The following is a 23,407-nucleotide window of genomic DNA, read 5'->3' as shown; positions in this document are numbered from 1 at the left end:
TTCTCAAATGTCCCTGTTTTTTCTTCCCTCGGAGGTTTGTAGTAGGCTCCTTAAAGTCCAATACAAGGGCTGACAAACTCATATGAGAATAGGCAGATCATGTAAACAGTTGAAGTGGGCTGGGAAAAGGCGAGAGCGAGCAGTGTGGACTGTGGCAAGCTGCAGACCGTCTGCTCCGTCTATAGAAGCCAACTGAAACTCAGCCCTATCTGTTGCCACGTATAGGAATGAGGGCTGAGTGCCGGCAGACCTTATTTTTTCATGAAAACTTCAAAATCTGCATTTTTAAAATCCAAAACATTCGTTTCTACTTGGCAACTAATTTTAAAATTTTAAAAGAAAACAAGTGACTCTTAAACAAATTAAGAGTCAAAGATCCAGTCCATGTGCCTACCATTTGTGACTTTTGTCTCAAACCCATGAGGAATACAAAGTGATGTGTTTCCCTCTATCTAAAAATGATTACAGAGGAACTCATCAAGAAAAGGGGCCTGTGGGCACAAGAACACTAGGGACCTGTGCCCTGCTCCCTGACAGTGCTTAAGATCTCTGACTCAATAGCCCTTCTTACGGTGCCCCAAGGGGGCTGATGCTAGGCCCTGAGTTCCCAGCCTTGCCATAGATTCCTGTGCCCCAAGAGTGATTTGGAAGCAGCAGAGCGGCAGACCTTCAGAGACTGTGTGAGCTGGGGAAATGGTCATCTCAGTGCTAGCCAACTTGGACAGGTGACCCAGGAGCAGAGGGGGCTCCCTAAATCACAGTGCTGCATATGACCCTAGAAGAGGGGATGGAGGGTGAGCCACAGGAACCTCTGAGGTTCAAATTGCTGCCAAGGGAAAGGCATAATTACTTATTAAATATCTGTCTCTCCTCCCTATGAAGGCAAACACTTTATCTGGCTCACTCACCAATTGGCACTTGGCACAGTACCCAGCACACAGTGGGGCTGCATTTTATAAAAAGCATGCAATTGAGAAATAGTGAGATATAAGACACTGAGAAAACCTCACTCTTCGCACACAATTTGAAATCATGTAAATCCTCCCCCCAAAGCAACAATCCATTAAGAACTGCATAATATCTAAACTGATGGATCACATGAATTGTAGACACTGGGATGGTGCAGGTTAGAGTTACAAACCTAGAGTGTGTCCTCAAGCTGGGGCAGCTGGGAGAATGTTGTCATTGGGCTTGGGAGGACAGGGATGCTGAGCACAAGATGAAAGATCTTGTGTGTGTTTTTTCTAGAGCAAGCTCTTCCAATCAAGTCTTCTCTGTATAATGCTTAGCACCATGATGCATGCAGTTGGATGCTAATAAACATAACTATAACTACTCAGTGACTATCAAGGCATACTCAAGGCAAGTCATTTGACCTGTAGCTGTGACCATGCTTTGGAATACTCACTAAGCATGGGTAAGGTTCCCTCTTCCCTTCAGTTGCTGGGAACAAACCAGTTCCCCATACCTGGGCTCCTGTGAAAGAGTCTGTTCCCTCTCCATTCTTGCACTGCCAGCACCGTGTGGCTCCAGCCTACCAGGGCAGCAACAGAGTGCACCGCAGAAGCTGCTCTCCTCTGACTAGTGTATGGAGGGAGGGACATGGCAGAGGAAGGAGCCACATGGATTTTAGGGTCTGGAAGTCTCCCATATGTGACCTCCCAGAGCAATGTGACAGCCAGGGTGGGCCCGAGGATGGGGACTAATGATAAACCCACAGAGTGCCCTCTCAAATCACTTTCTTAGAGTTAAAGGAATTTTACATGTATTGAAGTTCCTTCTCAATAGTTTTCCTACCACTAAAGGTCTACCCCTTACCCATGAGATTGGTGTTACTATTTCTTTGGGTAAGCTCAGATGCTCGGATTATCAGCAGCTTGCTTAAATCAGAAGTTCCCTGAACCTAGAGGAGAAAAGTCAAAATTAGTCAAAAGAGCATTCTTTGATCTCTAACCTGGCTGCTTCCTAATCTTTCCAAAGAGTATAAAAAATAAGCCAAAGCCCAGAGCTGGGTCTTCAATCTTGGCTCTATATTCTAAATTTCAAATCCTCTTTGATGTTGAGAAGTCTTAGACCAACAAATTGTCCTTGCATATTTAGACACCAGAGAGGAAATTTCTACACCTTACTTGTAACTAGGCTGGAAATTCCCAGTTTGGAAAGCAGGGAATCCCCAGCATCCAGTAAGCTACTTTTACTCCTACACTGATGCTCAAGGGCTCAAGGCTCAGCATTCCCAGGATGGCAAGACTGTCTTCCTTTCTTAGACCATTTGTCCCATGTGCCATAAAATCTGCCTCCCAGAATGCCAGCATCAAAGAAGTAATCATTATAACTATCATTTTTAGATTACCACATATTATCTCATTTAATCCTCACAATAACCCAATAAGATGGCTGCTGACCATATCCCTATCTTACTAAGAAGGAAATTGAGGGTCAGAAAGGTTAAGCAGCTTACCTAAGCTCAAGTACAAGTAGGCACAAGGGTCAAGTTTTAAGCCTGTGTGCCTGACTCCAAACCCTGGTCTCTTAAGAAACTAAGCTGCAGTATTACTCCTGTTGCCCCCTTGCCTCTTACCTCCATCCTTTGTTTCAAAGCTAAACAAGATTTTAATTTTCTATTAAAAACATTTAAATTACCTTCATCATCTGAATTGATGAAAGGTACAAAATAAGAATATTTTGAAAGGAGAAAATTCACTTTTTAGGCTTACCAACTTTTCCAGGACAGATTTTCATAACAACTTTTCACAGTCTGAACTGGCAAAAAAGGTCTCTCCCATAAGGGAGAAACTTACTCCCAGATTTAAAGAGATGTCAGCTCTTCCCATGGCCTCTGGGTCCTCCCCAGTCCTTTGCCCAGTGGCAAGCAGCTTGGGCCATTAGGGACTTTGCTTCTCCCCTTCCCATGCCCTGTTATGTCCTAGGTGGTCACACTTCCTTTGTCTTTACAAAGGTATGGAATGCTGAGGCCCAGGGCCCAGGATCTACTATCAAGTGCCCATAGCCCCTAATGTGTCAACAAAGTGATGTGGCCCCTACTCTACTCCTTTTTTGTCAACCAGTGCAGATACTTCCAGAGCTATGCTAGAACACAGCATCGTTGCCTTGGTGTAAACTAGGGAAAACTTATAGCATCTCATCCTTCCTTTGGCACAGCCCCACGCCAGGGCAAAGGGTATGGCAAGCAAACAGCAGGCAGATTCCAGCTGCCTGTCCCTTGGGCACACCCTTGTGTAGGGCACCTGTATTACAGTACACAGAAGCCCTCGGTACATTTTTACTGTCTGTAAAAGGCAAGTAAGAACTACAGGGTCATTCCAGGTTAAATTTCTTTTTAAGGTGGTCAGTTGAGTTTTAAAGTCACTTTTGGAGCACCGTGAAAAGCATGATACTTCTTACCTGCTCACAGGTTGTAGGTATAATGCAAGGTGCAAAATATGGTTCCCCTGTCTTAGTGTCAATTACACTGCCATACACAATGATAACAAATTTCATGGTCATATTATCAATAGTCATGTCATTATAGCTTGATAAAGTTTCCACATATGCTTGATTGAACATCACACACTTCTGAAACTTTAAGTCCTACAATAAAATTGCATTTTAAAAAATAAGTCATACAAACTGACAGATGGTATCAAGAAGAAAACAGATTCACTGATCTATCTGAATTATTTGAGGATGTCAGAAGGTACACAGCCCCTGGCACCAACAGACAGGATTTATTTAGCATTCAGAATGGCCTCTGACAAATTTCTAAATTCCAAGTGTTTGTGCTGTTAATGGGCCCTGGATACTGTTGCCCAGCCCTAAACTGTGAGCTCTCAGCCACAGCAGGGTAGTCGGCTATGACTCAGGAGATTTCTATTTGCACAAGACTCAGTCTTAAAAGATTCAGAGTTTCACCCAGAAGTAAGCTTACGTTCCACTTGACAGGTGAATAGGAATAACACAAAGCCAAAACAAAGCCAGCTAGAGTCTGAGCTATACTTAAAGGCTCAGAGTCATAGACTTTAGAACTGGGAGGGAGTTATTATGGGTTGAATTGTGCACACACACACACACACACACACCACCTCCCACCCAATTCTTATGCTGAAGTCCTAACTCCCAGTATCCTGGAATGCGACCTTATGGAAATAGGTCATTGCAGATGCAATTAGTTAAGATGAAGTCATACTGGAATAGGGTGGGCCTCTAATTTGAACAACTAGTGTCCTTATAAAAAGAGGAAATTTGGACGCAGACTTGCACACAGGGAGAATGCCACGTGAATATAAAGGCAGCCATTTATAAGCCAAGGAGGGAGGCCTGGCCCAGATTCTCCCTCACAGCCCGTCAGTAGGAGCCAACCCTCCCAACACCTTGATTTCTAATTTCTAGCCTCCAGAACTGTGAAACAATGTATTTCTGGTTTTTTTACGCCACCCACTTTGTGGTACTTTGTTACAGCTGTGCTTGCAAACTAACCCAGGAATTTAGAGATCAGCCCAACAGTAGGAATCTCCTGCACAGGGCCCTGACAGGGCTGTCAGCTCAGTCTAAACATCTCCACCCCCATGCAGGACACAGCTACATGAGCCAGTCCTTGAATCTCAGTCACTGACAGGCGAATCATACATTTATTTGCTGAGGGCACCAGCACAACTGGGAACCAAAAACATTTAAAAATTAGCAAATTTATCTAGTATTTCACAACTAGAAAATCTAAAAACAATCAGCTGTTCTCATTTGATTTTAAAATGCATATACATTTTGAGTTCCGTGATTTAGGGGGAAAAAAGTCTTAATTGGCTAGTTCTTTAATGGAAAAAAAAAAGAAAGAAACTAAGTATTAAATAGAGGTTCGCTGTTTAATAATAAATACAACTTTTTAATGTTTTGTATCTGTACTTTCTCATTTATATAATGCATATGTGTTGCTTGTGAATTAAAAAAAATGTAAAGGACATTCACCTTATTATTGAGTCAAGTCTGAGTCCATACAGTTTCTATCCGTTGGTCCTAATTCTCACCCCTGAAGTTTCATACTAGACTCTAAATTTGTCCCACTTCTCATGAAGAGGCAAGGTAAAAGGAAAAGAGAAGAATTCCAATCCCCTTATCCCTCTGCTAAAATTTTTCTGAAAGTTATTATTGCAATATAGTAAAAGAAACCTGACTGGCTTGTATGACACACTCATTTTTTAACCCAATGTTTATTTATATCCAGTCGCTCAGTTCAGTGAATATTACTGAACTTCTGATCTTTCCCAGTTCACTTCCCCAGTTCCTGACTCACTAGCTAGTAAGGGTTCCAATAGTTACTAAATAGGATACAAATGTGAGATTGTAAATTGTGCTTGTCCAGAGACAAACTTGAACGACTACTCTTTGGAGGGGAAGTCCATAAGAGAGGCTCAGTCACCTCCACAAAGATTTTGAAAAGGCAGGAGATTTATAGACTTACATTAACATCGGCAGAGTAGGCAATAATAAATACAGACAGAGCGTTTGTTAACACATTCTGATTAACACTATGCTTGGTTCAGGGGGGATCTACCTATTTTGAATTTGCTAAATCTACCTTCTTTTTTTTTTTTAGAAATGATTGCAAGTAGCTTGGGAAAATTAGCTGTGACAAAAGGATTGACAACCTGTAGGAACTCAGGATAAGACAGCAGTTAAAATTCTAGCAATCTCATTTTAGGAAATCAAACACAGGGCCAGGCACGGTGGCTCAAGCCTATAATCCCAGCACTTTGGGAGGCCAAGGTGAGTAGATCACTTGAGGTGAGGAGTTCAAGACCAGCCTGGCCAACATGGTGAAACCCCGTCTCTACTAATAATAAAAAAATTAGCCGGGGGTGGTGGCAGGCGCCTATAATCCCAGCTACTTGGGAGGCTGAGGCAGGAGAACTGCCTCGAACCTGGGAGACAGAGGTTGCAGTGAGCTGAGACTGCACCATTGCACTCCAGCCTGGGCAATAGAGTGAGCCTCTGTCTCAAAAAAAAAAAAAAAAAAAATCAAACACAAATTTCCTTTCTATTTTTGTCTCAAAAATATGAAATGCATTCTGTAAAAACTACAATGCATAAAAATTCAATTTGTTAATATTTTAATCATGTGACTTACCTCTTCAATAAGACTTGATTCAAAATACTGATAGGCAGTACTGACAGCAAGCTTTAGCCATACTTTATATTCCAGAGATGGCCAGAAGGCATCGAAGCCTTCATATAAATCCTCCAGGGAGATAAAGCAGGCCTAAAACAAAAAGGAACCAGGCCATAGCAGCTTGATGTAGAACTAAATTACAAGACCATCAAAAAACAAGATGCCTGCAGATTTAACCTTCAGAAAAACTATCGATTCTAGCATAATTATGATGCTCTTGTCATATAGAAGCATTTGTATTGTGAAAATGGTTGTTTGCTAAGTATAAGATGATAAAATGTATGGTGTGATTAAAGCTATAGACTTTAATAAGAGACCAGAAAAATGTATATCAGTCAATAGATATAATGAAGGATATGGCTCATGAGCTCAAAGTCCAGGATTCAGGAGCTAAGCCATGTGAACTTATCTATTTTTATTGTCATGGTAGATAACATGAGCTCATTCACAGTATTTGTTTCCAGAGGCAAATAGTTCAGCTGAATAAAAAAGATACACTTTCAGATTCAAGTTACACGAACTTCAGTGAATTCAATTCAGCCTTATGACTAAACTCATGCCTTCTCTCCTCTTCCAAAAATGAAATGACATGAAATAGCTAAAACAACATTTCCTTCCACTCCACACACCCCTAAGACTCTGGATCCTGCTCTGTTGCATCAGATAATCTCCAAAGATTGAGAATTCTTTGGCTCATTTCTTTTTTTTTTTTAAATTATTTTATTTTACTTTAAGTTCCAGGATACAAGTACAGAATGTGTAGGTTTGTTACATAGGTCTAAGTGTGCCATGGTGGTTTGCTGTACCTATCAACATGTCATCTAGGTTTTAGGCCCCCCATGCATTAGCTATTTATTCTAATGTTCTCACTCCCCTCACCCCCTCAATCCCCAAATGTCCCTGGTGTGTGATGTTCCCCTCCCTGTGTCCATGTGTTCTCATTGTTCAACTCCCAATTAGGAGTGAGAACATGCAGTGTTTGGTTTTCTATTCCTGTGTTAGTTTGCTGAGGATGGTGGCTTCCAATTTCATCTATGTCCCTGCAAAGGACATGTTCTCATTCTTTTTTATGGCTGCATAGTATTCCATGGTGTGTATGTACCATATTTTCTTTATCCAGTCTATCATTGATGGGCATTTATGTTGGTTTCATGTCTTTGCTATTGTAAATAGTGCCGCAATAAGCATACATGTGCATGTGTCTTTATAGTAGAATGATTTATATTCCTTTGAGTATATACCCAGTAATGGGATTGCTGGGTCAAATGGTATTTCTGGTTCTAGGTCCTTGAGGAATCACCACACTGCCTTCCACAACGGTTGAACTAATTTACATTCCCACCAACAGTGTGAAAGCGTTCTTAATTCTCCACAGCCTCACAAGCATCTATTGTTTCCTGGATTTTTTTTTTCCTTTCTTTTTTTTTGAGACAGAATCTCACTCTGTCACTAAGCTGGAGTGCAGTGGTGCATCTCGGCTCACTGCAACCTCCACCTCCTGGGTTCAAGCAATTCTCCTGCCTCAGCCACCCGAGTAGCTGGGACTATAGGTGGGCCACCATGCCCAGCTAGTTTTTGTATTTTTAGTAGGGATGGGGTTTCCCCATCTTGGCCAGGATGGTCTTAATCTCTTGACCTCATGATCCGCCTGCGTCAGCCTCCCAAAGTCCTGGGATTACAGGTGTGAGCCACCGCGCCTGGCCCATTTCCTGACTTTTTAATAATTGCCATTCTGACTGGTGTGAGATGGTATCTCACTGTGGTTTTGATTTGCATTTTTCCAATCAGTGATGTTGAGCTTTTTTTCATATGTTTGTTGGCCACGTAAATGTCTTCTTTTGAGAGGTGTCTGTTCATATCCTTTGCCCACTTTTTGATGGAGTTTTTCTTGTAAATTTGTTTAAGTTCCTTGTAGATTCCGGATATTAGACCTTTGTCAGATGGGTAGATTGCAATAATTTTCTCCCATTCTGTAGGTTGCCTGTTCACTCTGATGACAGTTTCTTTTGCTGTGCAGAAGCTCTTTAATTAGATCTCATTTGTCAATTTAGGCTTTTGTTGCAATTGCCTTTGGCATTTTTGTCATGAAGTCTTTGCCCATGCCTATGTCCTGGGTGGTATTGCCTAGGTTTTCTTCTAGGGTTTTTATGGTTTTGGGTTTTACATGTAAGTCTTTAATCCATCTTGAGTTAATTTTTGTATAAGGTGTAAGGAAGGGGTCCAGTTTCGGTTTTCTGCATATGGCTCGCCAGTTTTCCCAGCACCATTTACTGAATAGGAGATCCTTTCCGCATTGCTTGTTTTTATCAGGTTTGTCGAAGATCAGATAGTTGTATATGTGTAGGGTTATTTCTGAGGACTCTGTTCTGTTCCATTGGTCCATATGTCTGTTTTGGTACCAGTACCATGCTATTTTGGTTACTGTAGTCTTGTAGTATAGTTGGAAGTCAGGTAGCGTGATGCCTCCAGCTTTGTTCTTTTTGCTTAGGATTGTCTTGGCTATGTGGGCTCTTTTTTGGTTCCATATGAAATTTAAAATAATTTTTTCTAATTCTGTGAAGAATGTCAATGGTAGGTTGATGGAAATAGCATTGAATATATAAATAACTTTGGGCAGTATGGCCATTTTCACGCTATTGATTCTTCCTATCCATGAGCATGGAATGTTTTTCCATTTGTTTGTGTCCCCTCTTATTTCCTTGAGGAGTGGCTTGTAGTTCTCCTTGAAAAGGTCCTTCATATCCCTTGTTAGCTGTGTTCCTAGGTATTTTATTCTCTTTGTAGCAATTGTGTATGGGAGTTCATTCATGATTTGGCTCTCTGCTTGTCTGTTGTTGGTGCATAGCAATGCTTGTGATTTTTGCACATTGATTTTGTATCCTGAGACTTTGCTGAAATTGCTCATCAGCTTAAGGAGTTTGTGGACTGAGACAATGGGGTTTTCTAAATATAGAATCATGTCAGCTGCAAACAGAGACAATTTGATTTCCTCTCTTCCCATTTGAATACCTTTATTTCTTTATCTTTCCTGATTGCCCTAGCCAGAACTTCTAATACTATGTTGAATAGGAGTGGTGAGAGACAGTATCCTTGTTTTGCGCCAGGTTCCAAAGGAAATGCTTCCAGCTTTTGCCATTCAGTATGATATTGGCTGTGGGTTTGTCATAAATAGTTCTTATTATTTTGAGATATGCTCCATCAATACCTACTTTATTGCGAGTTTTTAACATGAAGGGATTTGAATTGTATTTAAGGCCTTTTCTGCATCTATTGAGATGATCATGTGGTTTTGTCACTGGTTCTGTTTATGTGATGGATTATGTTTATTGATTTGCATATGTCAAACCAGTCTTGCATGCCAGGGATGAAGCCGACTTGATTGTGGTGGATAAACTTTTTTGATGTGTTGCTGGATTTGGTTTGCCAGCATTTTATTAAGGATTTTCACATTGATGTTCATCAGAAATATTGACCTGAAGTTTTCTTTTTGTTGTTGTTGTGCCTCTGCCAGGTTTTGGTATCAGGATGATGCTGGTCTCATAAAATGAGTTAGGGAGGTGTCCCACCTTTTCAACTCTTTGGAGTAGTTTCAGAAGGTATGGTACCAGCTCCTCTTTGTATCTCTGGTGGAATTCGGCTGTGAATCTATCTGGTCCTGGGCTTTTTTTGGTTGGCAGGCTATTAATTACTGCTTCAATTTCAGAACTAATTTTTGGTCTATTCAGGGATTGTAATTCTTCCTAGTTTAGTCTTGGCAGAGTGTATGTGTCCAAGAATTTACCCTTTTCTTTTAGATTTTCTAGTTTATTTACACAGAGGTGTTTATTCTCTGATGGTAGTTTGTATTTCTGTGGGGTCAGTGGTGATATCCCCTTTATCATTTTTTATTGTGTCTGTTTGATTTCTCTCTCTTTTCTTCATTAGTCTAGCTAGCGGTCTATTTTGTTAATCTTTTTGAAAAAATCAGCTCCTGGATTCATTCATTTTTTGAAGGGTTTTTTGTGTCTCTATCTCCTTCATTTCTGCTCTGATGTTAGTTATTTCTTGTCTTCTGCTAGCTTTTGGATTTGTTTGCTCTTGCTTCTCTAGCTCTTTTAATTGTGATGTTAGGGTGTTGATTTGAGATCTTTCTAGCTTTCTGATGTGGGCATTTAGTGCTATAAATTTACCTCTTAACATTGCTTTAGCTGTGTCCCAGAGATTCTGGTATGTTGTCTCTTTGTTCTCATTGGTTTCAAATAACTTCTTGATTTCTGCCTCAATTTCATTATTTACCCAGGAGTTATTCAGGAGCAGATTGTTCAATTTCCATGTAGTTCAATTTCCATGGTTTTGAGTGAGTTTCTCAACCCTGAGTTCTAATTTGATTGCACTGTGGTCTGAGAGAGAGTTTGTTATGATTTCACTTCTTTTGCATTTGCCAAGGAGTGTTTTACTTCCAATTATGTAGTCAATTTTAGAATAAGTGTCATGTGGCACTGAGAAGAATGTATATTCTGTCGATTTGGGGTGGAGAGTTCTGTAGATGTCTATTAGTTCCACTTGATCCAGAGCTGCGTTCAGGTCCTGAATATGCTTGTTAATTTTCTGTCTTGTTGATCTAATATTGACAGTGGGGTGTTAAAGTCTCCCACTATTATTGTGTGGGAGTCTAAGTCTCTTTGTAAGTCTCTAAGAATTTGCTTTATGAATCTGGGTGGTCCTGTCTTGGGTGCATATATATTTAGGATAGCTAGCTCTCCTTGTTGAACTGATCCCTTTACTGTTATGTAATGCCCTTATTTGTCTTTTTTGATCTTTATTAAGTCTGTTTTGTCAGAGACTAGAATTGCAACCCCTGCTTTTTTTTGTTTTCTATTTGCTTGGTAATTTTTCCTCCATCCCTTTATTTTGAGCCTATGTGAGATGAGTCTCCTAAATGTAGCACACCAGTGAGTCCTGACTCTTTATCCAGTTTGCCAGTCTGTGTCTTTTAACTGGGGCATTTAGTCCATTTACATTTAAGGTTAATATTGTTATGTGTGAATTTGAGCCTGTCATCATGATGCTATCTGGTTATTTTGCATACTATGCAAAATAGTTGATGCAGTTTCTTCATAGTGACATTAGTCTTTATATATTTGGAGTCTTTTTGCAGTGGCTGGTACCAGTTGTTCCTTTCCATATTTAGTGCTTCCTTCAGGAGCTCTTGCAAGGCAGGCCTGGTGGTGACAAAATCCCTCAGCATTTGCTTGTCTAGAAAGAATTTTATTTCTCCTTTTTTTATGAAGCTTAGTTTAGCTGGATATGAAGGTCTGGGTTGAAAATTCTTTTCTTTAAGTATGTTGAATATTGGCCCCCACTGTTTTCTGGCTTGTAGGGTTTCTGCAGAGAGGTCCACTGTTAGTCTGATGGGCTTCCCTTTGTAGGTGACCTGGCCTTTCTCTCTGGCTGCCCTTAACATTTTTTCCTTCATTTCAACCTTGGAGAATCTGATGATTATATGTCTTGGGGTTGTTCTTCTCATGGAGTATCTTAGTGGTGTTCTCTGTATTTCCTGAATTTGAATGTTGGTCTGCCTTGCTAGGTCAGGGAAGTTCTCCTGGATAACATCCTGATCCTGAAGTGTGTTTTCCAACTTGGTTTCATTCTCCTTTTCTCTTTAGGTACTCCAATCAATCATAGGTTTGGTCTTTTTACATAGTCCCATATTTCTCAGAGGTTTTGTTTGTTCCTTTTCATTCTTTTTTCTTTAATCTTCTCTGCATGCCTTATTTCAGCAAGATGGTCTTCAGACTCTGATATCCTTTCTTCCTCTTGATAGATTCAGCTATTGATCCTTGTGCATGCTTCATGAAGTGTTCATGCTGTGTTTTTCAGCTCCATCAGGTCATTTATGTTCCTTTCTAAACTGGTTATTCTAGTTAGCAGCTCCTGTAACCTTTTATGAAGATTCTTAGCTTCTTTAACATTCGGTTCGAACATGCTCCTTTAGCCCAGCAGAGTTTGTTACTACCCACCTTCCAAAGCCTACTTCTGTCAATTCATCCATCTTATCCTCCATCCAGTTCTGTGCCTTTGCTGGACAGGCATTGCGATCATTTGTAGGGGAAGAGGCACTCTAGCCTTTTGAGTTTTCAGTGTTTTTTCATTGATTCTTTCTCATCTTCATGAGTTTGTCTAATATTGATCTTTGAGGCTGTTGACCCTTGGATGGGATTTTTGTGGGAACATTTTTGTGGTTGTTGATGCTGTTGTTGTTGCTTTCTGTCTGTTTTTCCTGCAATGATCAGGTCCTTCTTCTGTAGGGCTGCTGCAGTTTGCTGGGGGTTTGCTTCAGGCCGTATTCATCTGGTTTGCTCCCGCACCTGGAGATGTCACTCGATGAGGCTGGAGAACAGCAAAGATGGGTGCCTGCTCCTTCCTCTGGGATCTCTGACCTTGAGGGGCACTGACCTGATGCCAGTAGGAACGCTCCTGTATAGGGTGTCTGATAACCCCTATTGGAGGGTATTACCCAGTTGGGTGGCACAGGGAGCAGGACCCATTTAACGAACCACTTTGTCCCTTGGTCTTTGGCTCATTTCTATTTGAATTCCCCACACCTAGTGAAATGTCAGGACACTTAGGTGTTGAATAGATAACTTCTTACTTAGCAAATGAAACATAGATGGAAGTTTAAAAACAAACAAATATTCCTTTTTTATCTTTTAAGTTCAGTGGTACATATGCAGGTTTGTTACATAGGTAAACTTGTGTCATGAGGGTTTGTTGTACAGATTATTTCATCACCCATGTATTAAGCCTAGTACCTGTAGTTATTTTTCCTGATTCTCTCCCTCCTCCCACCCTCCACCCTCCAACAGGCCCCAGTGTGTTTTATTCCCCTCTCTGTGTCTGTGTGTTCTCATCATTTAGCTCTCACTTATACATGAGAACATGTGATATTTGGCTTTCTGTTCCTGCATTAATTTACTAAAGATAATGGCCTCCAGCTCCATCCACAGGTCCTGCAAAAGACATGATCTCACTCTTTTTTAGGGCTACATAGAATTCTATGGTATATATGTACCATGTTTTCTTTATCCACTCTGTCATTGACGGGCATTTAGGTTGATTCCACGTCTTTGCTATTGTGAATAGTGCTGCAGTGAACATACATGTGCATGTGTCTTTATAATAGAATGATTTACATTCCTTTGGGTATATACCCAGTAATGGGATTGCTGGGTCAATTGTATTTCTGTCTTTAGGTCTTTGAGGAACCGTCACACTGTCTTCCACAATGGTTGAATTAATTTATACTCCCACCAACAGTGTGTAATTGTTCCTTTTTCTCCACAACCTCTCCAGCACCTGTTACTTTTTGACTTTTTAATAGCAGCCATTCTGACTAGTGTGAGATGGTATCTCATTGCGGTTTTGATTTGCATTTCTCTATTGATCAGTGATGTTGAGCTTTTTTTCATATGCTTATTGGCCACATGTATGTCTTCTTTTGAAAAGTATCTGTTCATATCTTTTGCCCACTTTTTAATGGAGTTGTTTTAAAAACAAATAAATATTCTTTAAAAACACTGTTGTCATAATGGTGACCATTTATTGAGCACCTATATGTGTCAGGCATTTTACGTAGATGTTTTCCTAATCCCCATAACATCAAAAGGTTGATATTCTCTCTACTTCATAAACAAGGACACTGAGACTTAAGGAGGTTAAATAACTACTCCCTTAGGCAGGATGCAGTGGAGCTTGGCAGAGCCTGGCATGTGAGACACTAAATCTGCCTCTTCAGCCATGTTACCTCCCAATAGCTGGTTGGGTGACTAAGATGTCAAAATCCCAAAAAAGAAAAGATGCTGGTATTTTTTATTTACTTGAGGAATAATTAATAACTCATGACAGAACCATTTTCCTACCTGTAAACTAGTTTCACAGATGACGGTATATTCAATTTCACGCTTAAGCAGACAGCTTAGCTCTCCAATTATGTCCCCAGTAGTACAGAACTCTGTAAACATGGGTCTGGACCCTCCATCAGGCCTTTGGCTACTCTCTATTCCAAAGGTAGGAGATAAACTATGCAACTGCAAAGGGAAAAAAAGTGTGCAAAGGGAAAGAAAAAATTAAAAATGCTTTGATCAAATCATAGGAGCTCCCACTATTTCTTACAACTTTCCAATGGAAGGCAAAGATCTCCTGTCAGGTGTGAAAGAAGAATTAGGCTTAAGAAAAAAAAAAATCATGATTTCTTTAACATTTAAACTCACCAAGGCAAGGATTTGTTTCTAATCTTTAGTTTTACAGATGACCCCTATTTACAACTTTCTACTTATACCTGTCTTATATAAAAATCCCACCAGGGCTGGGTGCAGTGGCTCACGCCTGTAATCCCAGCACTTTGGGAGGCTGAGGCAGGTGGATCACTTGAGGCCAGGAGTTTGAGACCAGCCTGGCCAACATGGTGAAACCCCGTCTCCACTAAAAAAAGATACAAAAATTAGCCGTGCATGGTGACGTGTACTTGTAGTCCCAGCTACTCAGGAGACTGAGGCAGGAGGATGGTTTGAACCCAGGAGGCAGAGGTGGCAGTGAGCCAAGATCGTGCCACTGCACTCCAGCCCGGGCGACAGAGTGAGACTCCATCTCAAAGAAAAAAAAAAAAATCCCACCAAAACTGGAAATTATAGTATGCAACTAATGCAATCACTCATTGAGTCCATTAGATATTCTTACCGCAATGGGCTAATGCATCAGGTGGAAATAACTTTTGATTGCATGGGCACATAAATCAGATATTATGAATTAATATGCCTCCAAACCAAGCCATGATGTTAATGAAAGCCTTGTCTCTTTTTAAAATGCTTAAGAAAAATTACCATGCAACATCAACAGGAAAAGGTTTTAGGATGAACATGGGATGGTTGAGTTACTTCAAGAAAATAACTGGTAGGCATAACTGGAGAAAGAAGCACAGTATCAGATTTTAGGGGGAAGCTGAAAGAATTGGGATTAGAAGGATTACAGAATTTTTCAGAAAGTTTAGCTGTAAACATCAAAGAGGAAGGTTATTGTTCAAGACACAGGAAACAGGAAGCAAAATGTCATTCTCTCCCAGCAATTAGCATTCAGACTTTTAAAGGCATTCATGCTTCCAGAGGTGTTCAAATTTTTTTTTTTTAATGGCTGTAATTTTGAATGCAATTCAAAGGATCTTTGAGCAATGAAGAATGCCTCTGCTTTTTGCAAACAAAGAAAAGATGATGGCATTTGAGGTGGGAACATTCTAAAGGAGGACCCCCCAAGATTCCTGTCTGTTGTTCAACCAAATACTAATCTAGGGACTGCAGCAAAGGGATTTTGTAATGGAATTAAGGTTGCTAATCAGCTGACCTTAAAAAGATGATTTATGGAGTTAAGGCTACTAATCAGCTGACCTTAAAAAGATCCACAAAGTCCCTTCACAGCTGTACCGGATTAGTATTTGATTAAACAACAGACGGGAATATTGGGGGGACTGTAATCACATGAGCCCTTGCAAGAAGAAGGGAGTCCATCAGAGAGAGATGTGTGAAGGATTCCATATGGCTTTGCTTGCTCTGAGATGTGAGGACCTGCATGCAAGGACGAAAGAGAAGCTCTAGGAGCTCAAGGTGGGCTCCAGCTGACAGCCTTGAAGAAGCAGGGACTTCTGTTCAATGGCCATAAAGAATAACTAGATCTGCCCACAACCTCAAAGAGCCTGGAAACAGATTCTGCCCTTAGAGCTTCCAGAAGGTAACATAGCCCTACTGACATCTTGATTTCAGCTTCTTGAGACCCAAGCAGTGAAATCAGCAGGACCCATTGGATTTCTGACCTACAGAGCCATGAGATAATATATTTAAGCCACTAAATTTGTGGTAATTTGTTATGGTATCAAAAGAGTACTAATATAACCTCTTCAGACCAGACATTATTGGACTACAGTTTAAGAAGGCTTAGCTAGTCCAGTCATGGCAGGAAAATCCCCAAAGAAACATGTTACAGCAAGTTGCAGCTTTTAAGTATTGGACTTGCCGTATTTCATGAATACTGGAAGCAGTGTGTTTTTCCTAGAATTCTAATGGGATTATAGTATAATGGCTAAGCACATGGATACTGGAGACAGACTACATGGGTTCAAAGTAATCTTTGGCCTCTGAGTATGTGTAGTTAGGGCCAAGTGAATTATTTTTTTTCTGTTCATCAGTTTTCTCACATAAAAAATAGGGTTGTTGGCTGGGTTTGGTGGCTCACACCTGTAATCCCAGCACTTTGGGAGGACAAGGCGGGCAGATCACTTGAGGTCAGGAGTTCAACACCAGCCTAGTGAAACCCTGTCTCTACTAAAAACACAAAAATTAGATGGGCATGGTGGTGCGTGCCTGTAATCCTGTAATCCCAGCTACTTGGGAGGCTAAGGCAGGAGAATTGCTTGAACCCGAGGGACAGAGGTTGCAGTGAGCTGAGATGGTGTCACTGCTCTCCAGACTGAGTGACAGAGTGAGACTGTCGCCCAGGCTGGAGTGCAGTGGCAGGATCTCGGATTCTCCTGTCTCAGCCTCCTAAGTAGCTGGGATTATAGACATGTGCCACCATGCCTGGCTAATTTTTGTATTTTTAGTAGAGACAGGGTTTTGCCATGTTGGCCAAGCGGGTCTCAAACTCCTACCTCATGTGATCCACCCACCTAGCCCTCTAAAAGTGGTGGGATTACAGCTGTGAGCCATCATGCCCAGCCTATATTGCCTTTCTCAACTACCTTTTAAAAAATCACAACTAATCTCTTCATATCTCCATCATCTGTAACATACTGTAAACTTATTTGTTTTGTTCATTGTCCCATCTCCTTTTATCCCTCTACTAGAAATTAGGCTCCAAGAAGGCAGGAATTTGTGTCTGTTTTGTCAATCCCATGCCTAGAATTAACAGTGCCTGCCACATGGTGGTAATGAAGCAAATATTTTGTTGAATAAATGAGTGAACGAATGAATGAAAAGTGCTTAGAATAGTGCCAGATAGTAAATAAGTGTTATATTGTGTTAGTATTCTATTTATTATAGTAGTTTATTTCCATGATATTTTAAGGTCTAATATACCCGTTTCAAAACCAGAAAGCCAAGGGTATTATTTTTCCCATATTAAGGATTTGTCATTTTATGACCATCATCTAGGATCTAGGAATTATTTGGTTCACAAAATGGGGCTCACCCATGAAATCAGCTACTAAACTACTGTTATGCAGATACAAAGGATTCTTGTCCCCATCACTCTACTGAAATCTCTCTCCCTCTCTCTCTCTCTGTCTCTCTCTCTCTGGTCAACAAAAGCCTCCCATTAGACAGATTAAAAGTCGTATTTTTGATCCTCATCCTATTTCCTTTAGATGAGTAATTTAAGCCACGCCAAGTATTGATTTCCTTGTCTGAACATTCTGAAAAATCCTGCTTCCTCCCAGGATTGCTGCAAGAAATAAGTAAAGACTATGACAGCATTTTGTAGAATGGGAAGCACATTTCAGGTGTTGAATATTTATCTCTCAGCTGTCATGCTCAGAGTAGAAATGGTTTCATCACATTAAAAATTTAAACATTTTCAGTATCTAAATTTATTCTTATTCTACAATTACATGTTTCAAAATACATTTTAAGTAAAAAAAAAAAAAAAATCAATAGTCCCTTACAATTGCCATTCCTGAAATAATTAAGTAGATTCCTTGTGGCATTTCACCTCCTTTACAAATGATATCTCCAGAGTCAAAATAGGCAAGTTTGGCTCTTTCCTGAGTGGGAAAAAAAAAAGAAAAGGAGAGTCAACACAAAAGCTTCCTAGTCTACTTTTCTAAATATTTTATATATATATATATGATTTTATTTTATATATATATGATTTTATTTTATATATATATGATTTTATTATATATATTATATATGTGTGTATATATACACACTATTTTAGCTTTAAAATAATATATATATAAAATATATATATAAAAAATTATATATATAAAAGCTACATATATATATATATATATATATGATTTTAAAGCTAAAATAGTTTCCAAGTAGCATAAAAACACAAATTACATTCTTGGTTTATTACTGAACTGTAACGTGCTAATATACCACATCAACTTTTAGAAATAAAGGAACAGGCAAACAAACTTTGACTTTGTGATTAGTAGCTAGCATAGTAACTGATATAACTATGGACTAAATATGCACATTAATGAATGAAAACTTTTTTTCAGCCCGTTTGAGGCTTGGGTTATAATGGTAAGCTAAACAATTCCCCTGCCTTCAGAAAAAACTTTTAGTTATGTTGGGTAGATATTTACAATCAAATGGGATAATTATGACAAAGAAGACAGGGACAGGGCGCTATGCAAAAAAAAAAAAAAAAAAAAAATGCAGAAAAGGCCAGACGCGGTGGCTTACGCCTGAAATCCCAGCACTGCGGGAGGCCGAGATGGGCAGATCACGAGGTCAGGAGATCGAGACCATCCTGGCTAACACGGTGAAACCCCGTCTCTACTAACAATACAAAAAATCAGCCGGGCGTGGTGGCGGGCGCCTGTAGTCGCAGCTACAGGCTGGGCGGGAGAATGGCGTGAACCCGGGAGGCGGAGCTTGCAGTAAGCCGAGATCGCGCCACTGCATTCCAGCCTGGGCGACAGAGCAAGACTCCGTCTAAGAAAAAAAAAGCAGAAAAGCCACAGGATCCTATCTTGGTTGTTCGTTGAGGCCTTTACAGCAGACAGGACAGCTAAGCTGAGACTTGAAAGAGGAGTAGCAGATAGCTTGGATAACATGAGTTGAAGACCTCCAGGGCAGAAGATTCATATATGCAAAATCCAGAAGCAAACCGAACGTCTGCAGTTAGGGTAATAGCAAAGATTGTATATGTCTCAGGCAGGGAGGGATGGAGACCAGGGTGGAGCCATCCACTAGGCATCAGCAGGCGCAGTGCCTGCATCTACAATACTTTCAGACACTTACAACAATGTTTTAATGTTTTTCAGAATCTGGAGGAAAATTAGTTTTAGATAGAGAAAAATGTTTTAATATATCATACTAATATATTCATTGTTATACTAACACAGTCATAAAGTCTAATTTTTAATACTTTTTTATGGAGGAAGAGGCCTACTAAGGCAGAAGTGCCCAGGGCCCCTGAGAGTCATGATGTTCTTCAGGCCCTCTGCAACTGCCCTGACTTCATGTCTCCCCAGCACTGCTCCTGCCAGGGACCTCTGTGCTGCTCCTGGAACACACCAGGCACACTCGGCCTCGGGGCCTCCTTGCACCCACTACTCTCTTTGCCTGGAGTGCTCTTCTCTAAGATACTAGCTGGCTTGCTCCCTCACTTCTTTCACATCTCTCTTCAAATGTCACCTTATTAGAGCAGCCTTCCATGGCCGCTCTGTATTACCTTTTCTCCCCTATTTTCCTCTAGCACTTAACAACCATCTGATAGGCTATGTATTTATGTGTTTGGTATGTTTATTGTCTGTCTCCATCCATACACTATAAGCTTTTGAAAGTAGGGACTTCGGCCAGGCACAGTGGCTCACACCTGTAATCCCAGCACTTTGGGAGGCCAAGGCGGGTGGATCACTTGAAGTAAGGAGTTCCAGACCAGCCTGGCCAACATGATGAAACCCCGTCTCTACTGAAAATACGAAAATTAGTTGGGCATGGTGGCGCAGGCCTGTAATCCCAGCTACTTGGGAGGCTGAGGCGGGAGGATCACTTGAACCCGGGAGGCAGAGGTTGCAGTGAGCCGAGATCGCACCACTTCACTCCAGCCTGGGCGGCAGAGTGAGACTCTATCTCAAAAAAATAAATAAAATAAATAAAATAAAAATTAAAAAATGAAAGTAGGGACTTCATCTGTTTTGTTTACTGACATATCCTAAAACCTAGAACAGTCTCTGGCATGTAGAGGATATTCAATAGATATTTGTTGAAAGAGTTCAAAGTCCTGTGGCAACCCTCAGCTGACAGAGCATGAACTTGAATACACCTCAGTTCTCACTGTTCCCTATTACACTAAGCCCAACTGGCTTTACTTTTACACTATCTGCCCGGTCTGTGCAGTAACTTAAATTTGAGACCCTTGCTCTAAAAAATGTCTCTCCCAGAGTGTACATCAAGAAGTCCAGAATTCTACAACATAAAATAGAATGGGATTGTTAATAGTCAGACACATATAGCTACTCATAAGCAGATAAGCCATTGTGAAAAACTATCTTTGTCCTTTAGGCTCAAAAAGAGATCTATTCTTCCTCTTTCCTGGGCCTCCATTTTGGCTTTCCCTGAATTGGCCAGTATGTGATATGCTTTTCTGTTAATCATTCATTAGGGAGTGGAAAAAAATGGATAATTATCATCAAACCTGAGCCAGAATAGAAAACGGAAACTTTACCTTGAAGAAGTCAATGAGAACATCTTTACCTTCCAGCCAAATGATGTTGTGAAGGTATTTGTCAGGAGTTGGGGGTGGGATTGCCGTTGGGAAGTTATTTAGCGCTTTTAATTTTTTAAGAAGTACCTAAAAACAAATAATCAAAATAATGGGGATCAGATCCTGTAACAGAAAATGGACACTAGGCAAAAACTAAGGAAATCTAAATAAACTACTGTTAGGCAAGTTTAACCTTGATGTTTGACTCACAGCTTCTCTCATCCTATCTAAATTCCTCTAACCATTTTTGTCCCTAATCTCCCCTTATTACTATTTTCACTGACTTATTAACTCAGATTGAACCTATCATCTTCATAATTCAATTGACACAGTGGATGGAAAAACAGAAAAATCTAGTGAGTCTATAGGGGGAGCCAAAGGAAGATGCCATAGAGGGCAACGCTGATAGGAAATGGAGAATCTAGAAAGCTTTCTACATCTCTGTTCAAATCCCTTCCTTAGGCCTTGTCACATATCCTGGCTATTGTAGGTTCTATAAAGTACTCTGCGTCCTTTTGATAAATCCCCCAACCATTTCTTTACTAAACTTAGTTCAAGTTGGTTTCTGTTGCTTGCAATCAAGTAGTTTTGACAAATGGAGTGTACCGGGTTGCATTGGCATTCGTTGTCTTTTGCATTATCAAAGGCTGAAGGTGATTATAGAGTTAACACCTGTGGTTAAACAATTTTTTTCAATCTCCCTCCTTATTACACACTGCTAAAGTAACCATGAAGGCTGGGGTGTTATGCAGACAGAATCAAGCAAAATTACCTTATTTATCTCAGTGACTTCATGCTTATCAATAATGCCTCTTGAACAAAGGAAGGTGAGATTTTCTAGAGCTTTAGCAATCACATTCCGGATTGCCTGTTTAGTCTTCAAAGCAATGACAACATCACGACCCTCATGCTCTATGAGTACTACAGCAAAGAAAATAAAATTCAGTAAGTGGCCGTGCAATAACCACAATAACTAATATTAGTATAATACTGTATAATTTCCAAAGCATTTACACAATATTCTTTTATTCTAGTTTCATGCAGAACTCATGATGTCAGCAGGAAAAGAGTTATTTTCAACTCTATTTTATGGATGAGAAAATTGGAAACTGGCTTCCCCCACTAGCTAAGAGAAAATCACTCTCTCTCTCTTATCCCCATGGCATCTCCTCCATATCTCTATTATGGAAGTCATTACATTATCATGTCATTATTTTTACTTCTCTGTCTCACCCTCCATATTGTATAATTTTTGTTGGTTAGACAAATAAATGACAGAATGAAAGTACCCCTGGACTTTGGCTGGTGGGTCTTTCTGAGATCAAGGAGCATATTCTTTCCCCTTTAGTAAACCTGAGAAGACATGAACTGGACTGTGAGTCAAGGTTAAAATTGCATCTGTTTCATCTTCATATTCAACATTGAACACAATGCTTGCCATATCGAAGGTACACACTCTTTTTTTTTTTTAACTAAATGAATTGACCACTAAAGTGAAAGGTAGCAATGATCAAAAGCATAGGTTTTAGTGTCAAATACACCTGGGCTAGAAACCTGGCTCACTACTTCCTAGCCATAGGGCCTCAGGCAAATTAACCTCTCTAATAATAGTATTTGCCTCATAGAGTAATTATAAGGATTAAATGAGATAATGTACATAAAGAGTTAGCAGTTCCTGCCATGATAAGCATTCAGTCATCAGTTGCAGTGACCACATGGAAACAAGCACTGCCTTTTAGAGTAGCGAACTGAGAAAACTTTGTAATATGCCATACTGATCTAAAACATAATATAATGCAGCTGTCCTAACCCCTAATCTTTAAAAGCACAGAAATAAAAATCTGTCAACATGTAAATGGCAACAATGGGTCATGGGTTTTCTGAGATAATGCCAAAATATTCTAATCTGTTGTCTCTAAACTTACACTTTCATTCATTAGATCACATTCTTTCCATTTTGATTTGGAAAGTGTAACCCCATATGGCATCTTACAATGTGGTCATGAATATGAAATGGTTTTACTTTATTTTCTTTTCTGATAACTTCCATTTATTAAGGGCCTTCCGTATGCCGGGCCCTCTACCAGATGCTTTTGCACACACTGAGAGCCTGGCCCACAGCCCCACATGAGGAAAGTTGACCAAAAAACTTGGCATAAAATCCCTGGGCTCCTGCTCTGTGCTTCAAATAAAGTGGAGTGACTGTAGATACTCAGGAAATGACATTCGTTGCAGCCCTACATTCCAGAGTATCTTTGCAAAAAACAAAACAATGAAACAAAACCATTTTGTCAAAGGTTAACCTTCACGTGTCTTTTTCTTCTAACCTTGAGGACTCTGACCTTGCCACCTTAATACACTTTCCACACTCCTTTCATTCTTTCCTCTACACTCCCATAACAACTAACAGGACTCTGCTAACTTTTTCAATTATCTATTGATACGCTCATACACTCCACAAGATTCTGCACTGTTTAAGGGTCAGGATCTACTCATCTTTGCTTTCCCTTACCTGGCCCATTAGCTGTGTTTAATAAATGCCTGTTGAATGCATAAATGAATGAGCAAGTAAATGAAAGCATGAATTATTCTTCTTTTATTAAATTATAGGACAATAAGGTGTGACTTTAAGAACTCAGATACTTCAACTACCCACCTAATTCTTTGACAGCATCCTGTTTGTTGGTTTCCAAAATTTCACATAGTTTCTGTAAAAAATTAAGAAAAACATGTATTTCTTATTATTCATATAGTTTCTGTAAGAAATTAAGAAAAACA

The 23,407-nt window shown here is 40.0% G+C and overlaps 1 protein-coding gene across 1 annotated transcript in view; it reads right to left on the bottom strand.

The window, feature by feature from the left end:
* SLC9C2 (solute carrier family 9 member C2 (putative)) overlaps window positions 1–23,407 on the bottom strand; it is a 99,661-nt gene that overhangs the window by 168 nt on the left and 76,086 nt on the right. The window contains exons 18-25 of the mRNA XM_003258894.4: window positions 23,286–23,337; window positions 21,402–21,550; window positions 20,591–20,716; window positions 17,847–17,945; window positions 14,062–14,229; window positions 6,122–6,253; window positions 3,406–3,591; window positions 1,819–1,903 (exon numbers count right to left, since the gene is read on the bottom strand). Of these exons, the coding sequence (XP_003258942.4) occupies window positions 1,819–1,903; window positions 3,406–3,591; window positions 6,122–6,253; window positions 14,062–14,229; window positions 17,847–17,945; window positions 20,591–20,716; window positions 21,402–21,550; window positions 23,286–23,337 (997 nt within the window). The remainder of the gene's footprint in view (window positions 1–1,818; window positions 1,904–3,405; window positions 3,592–6,121; window positions 6,254–14,061; window positions 14,230–17,846; window positions 17,946–20,590; window positions 20,717–21,401; window positions 21,551–23,285; window positions 23,338–23,407) is intronic.

Source organism: Nomascus leucogenys, chromosome 12, assembly GCF_006542625.1.
Source record: "Nomascus leucogenys isolate Asia chromosome 12, Asia_NLE_v1, whole genome shotgun sequence".
NCBI lineage: Eukaryota > Metazoa > Chordata > Mammalia > Primates > Hylobatidae > Nomascus > Nomascus leucogenys.
This window is presented reverse-complemented; position numbering and strand designations above follow the sequence as displayed.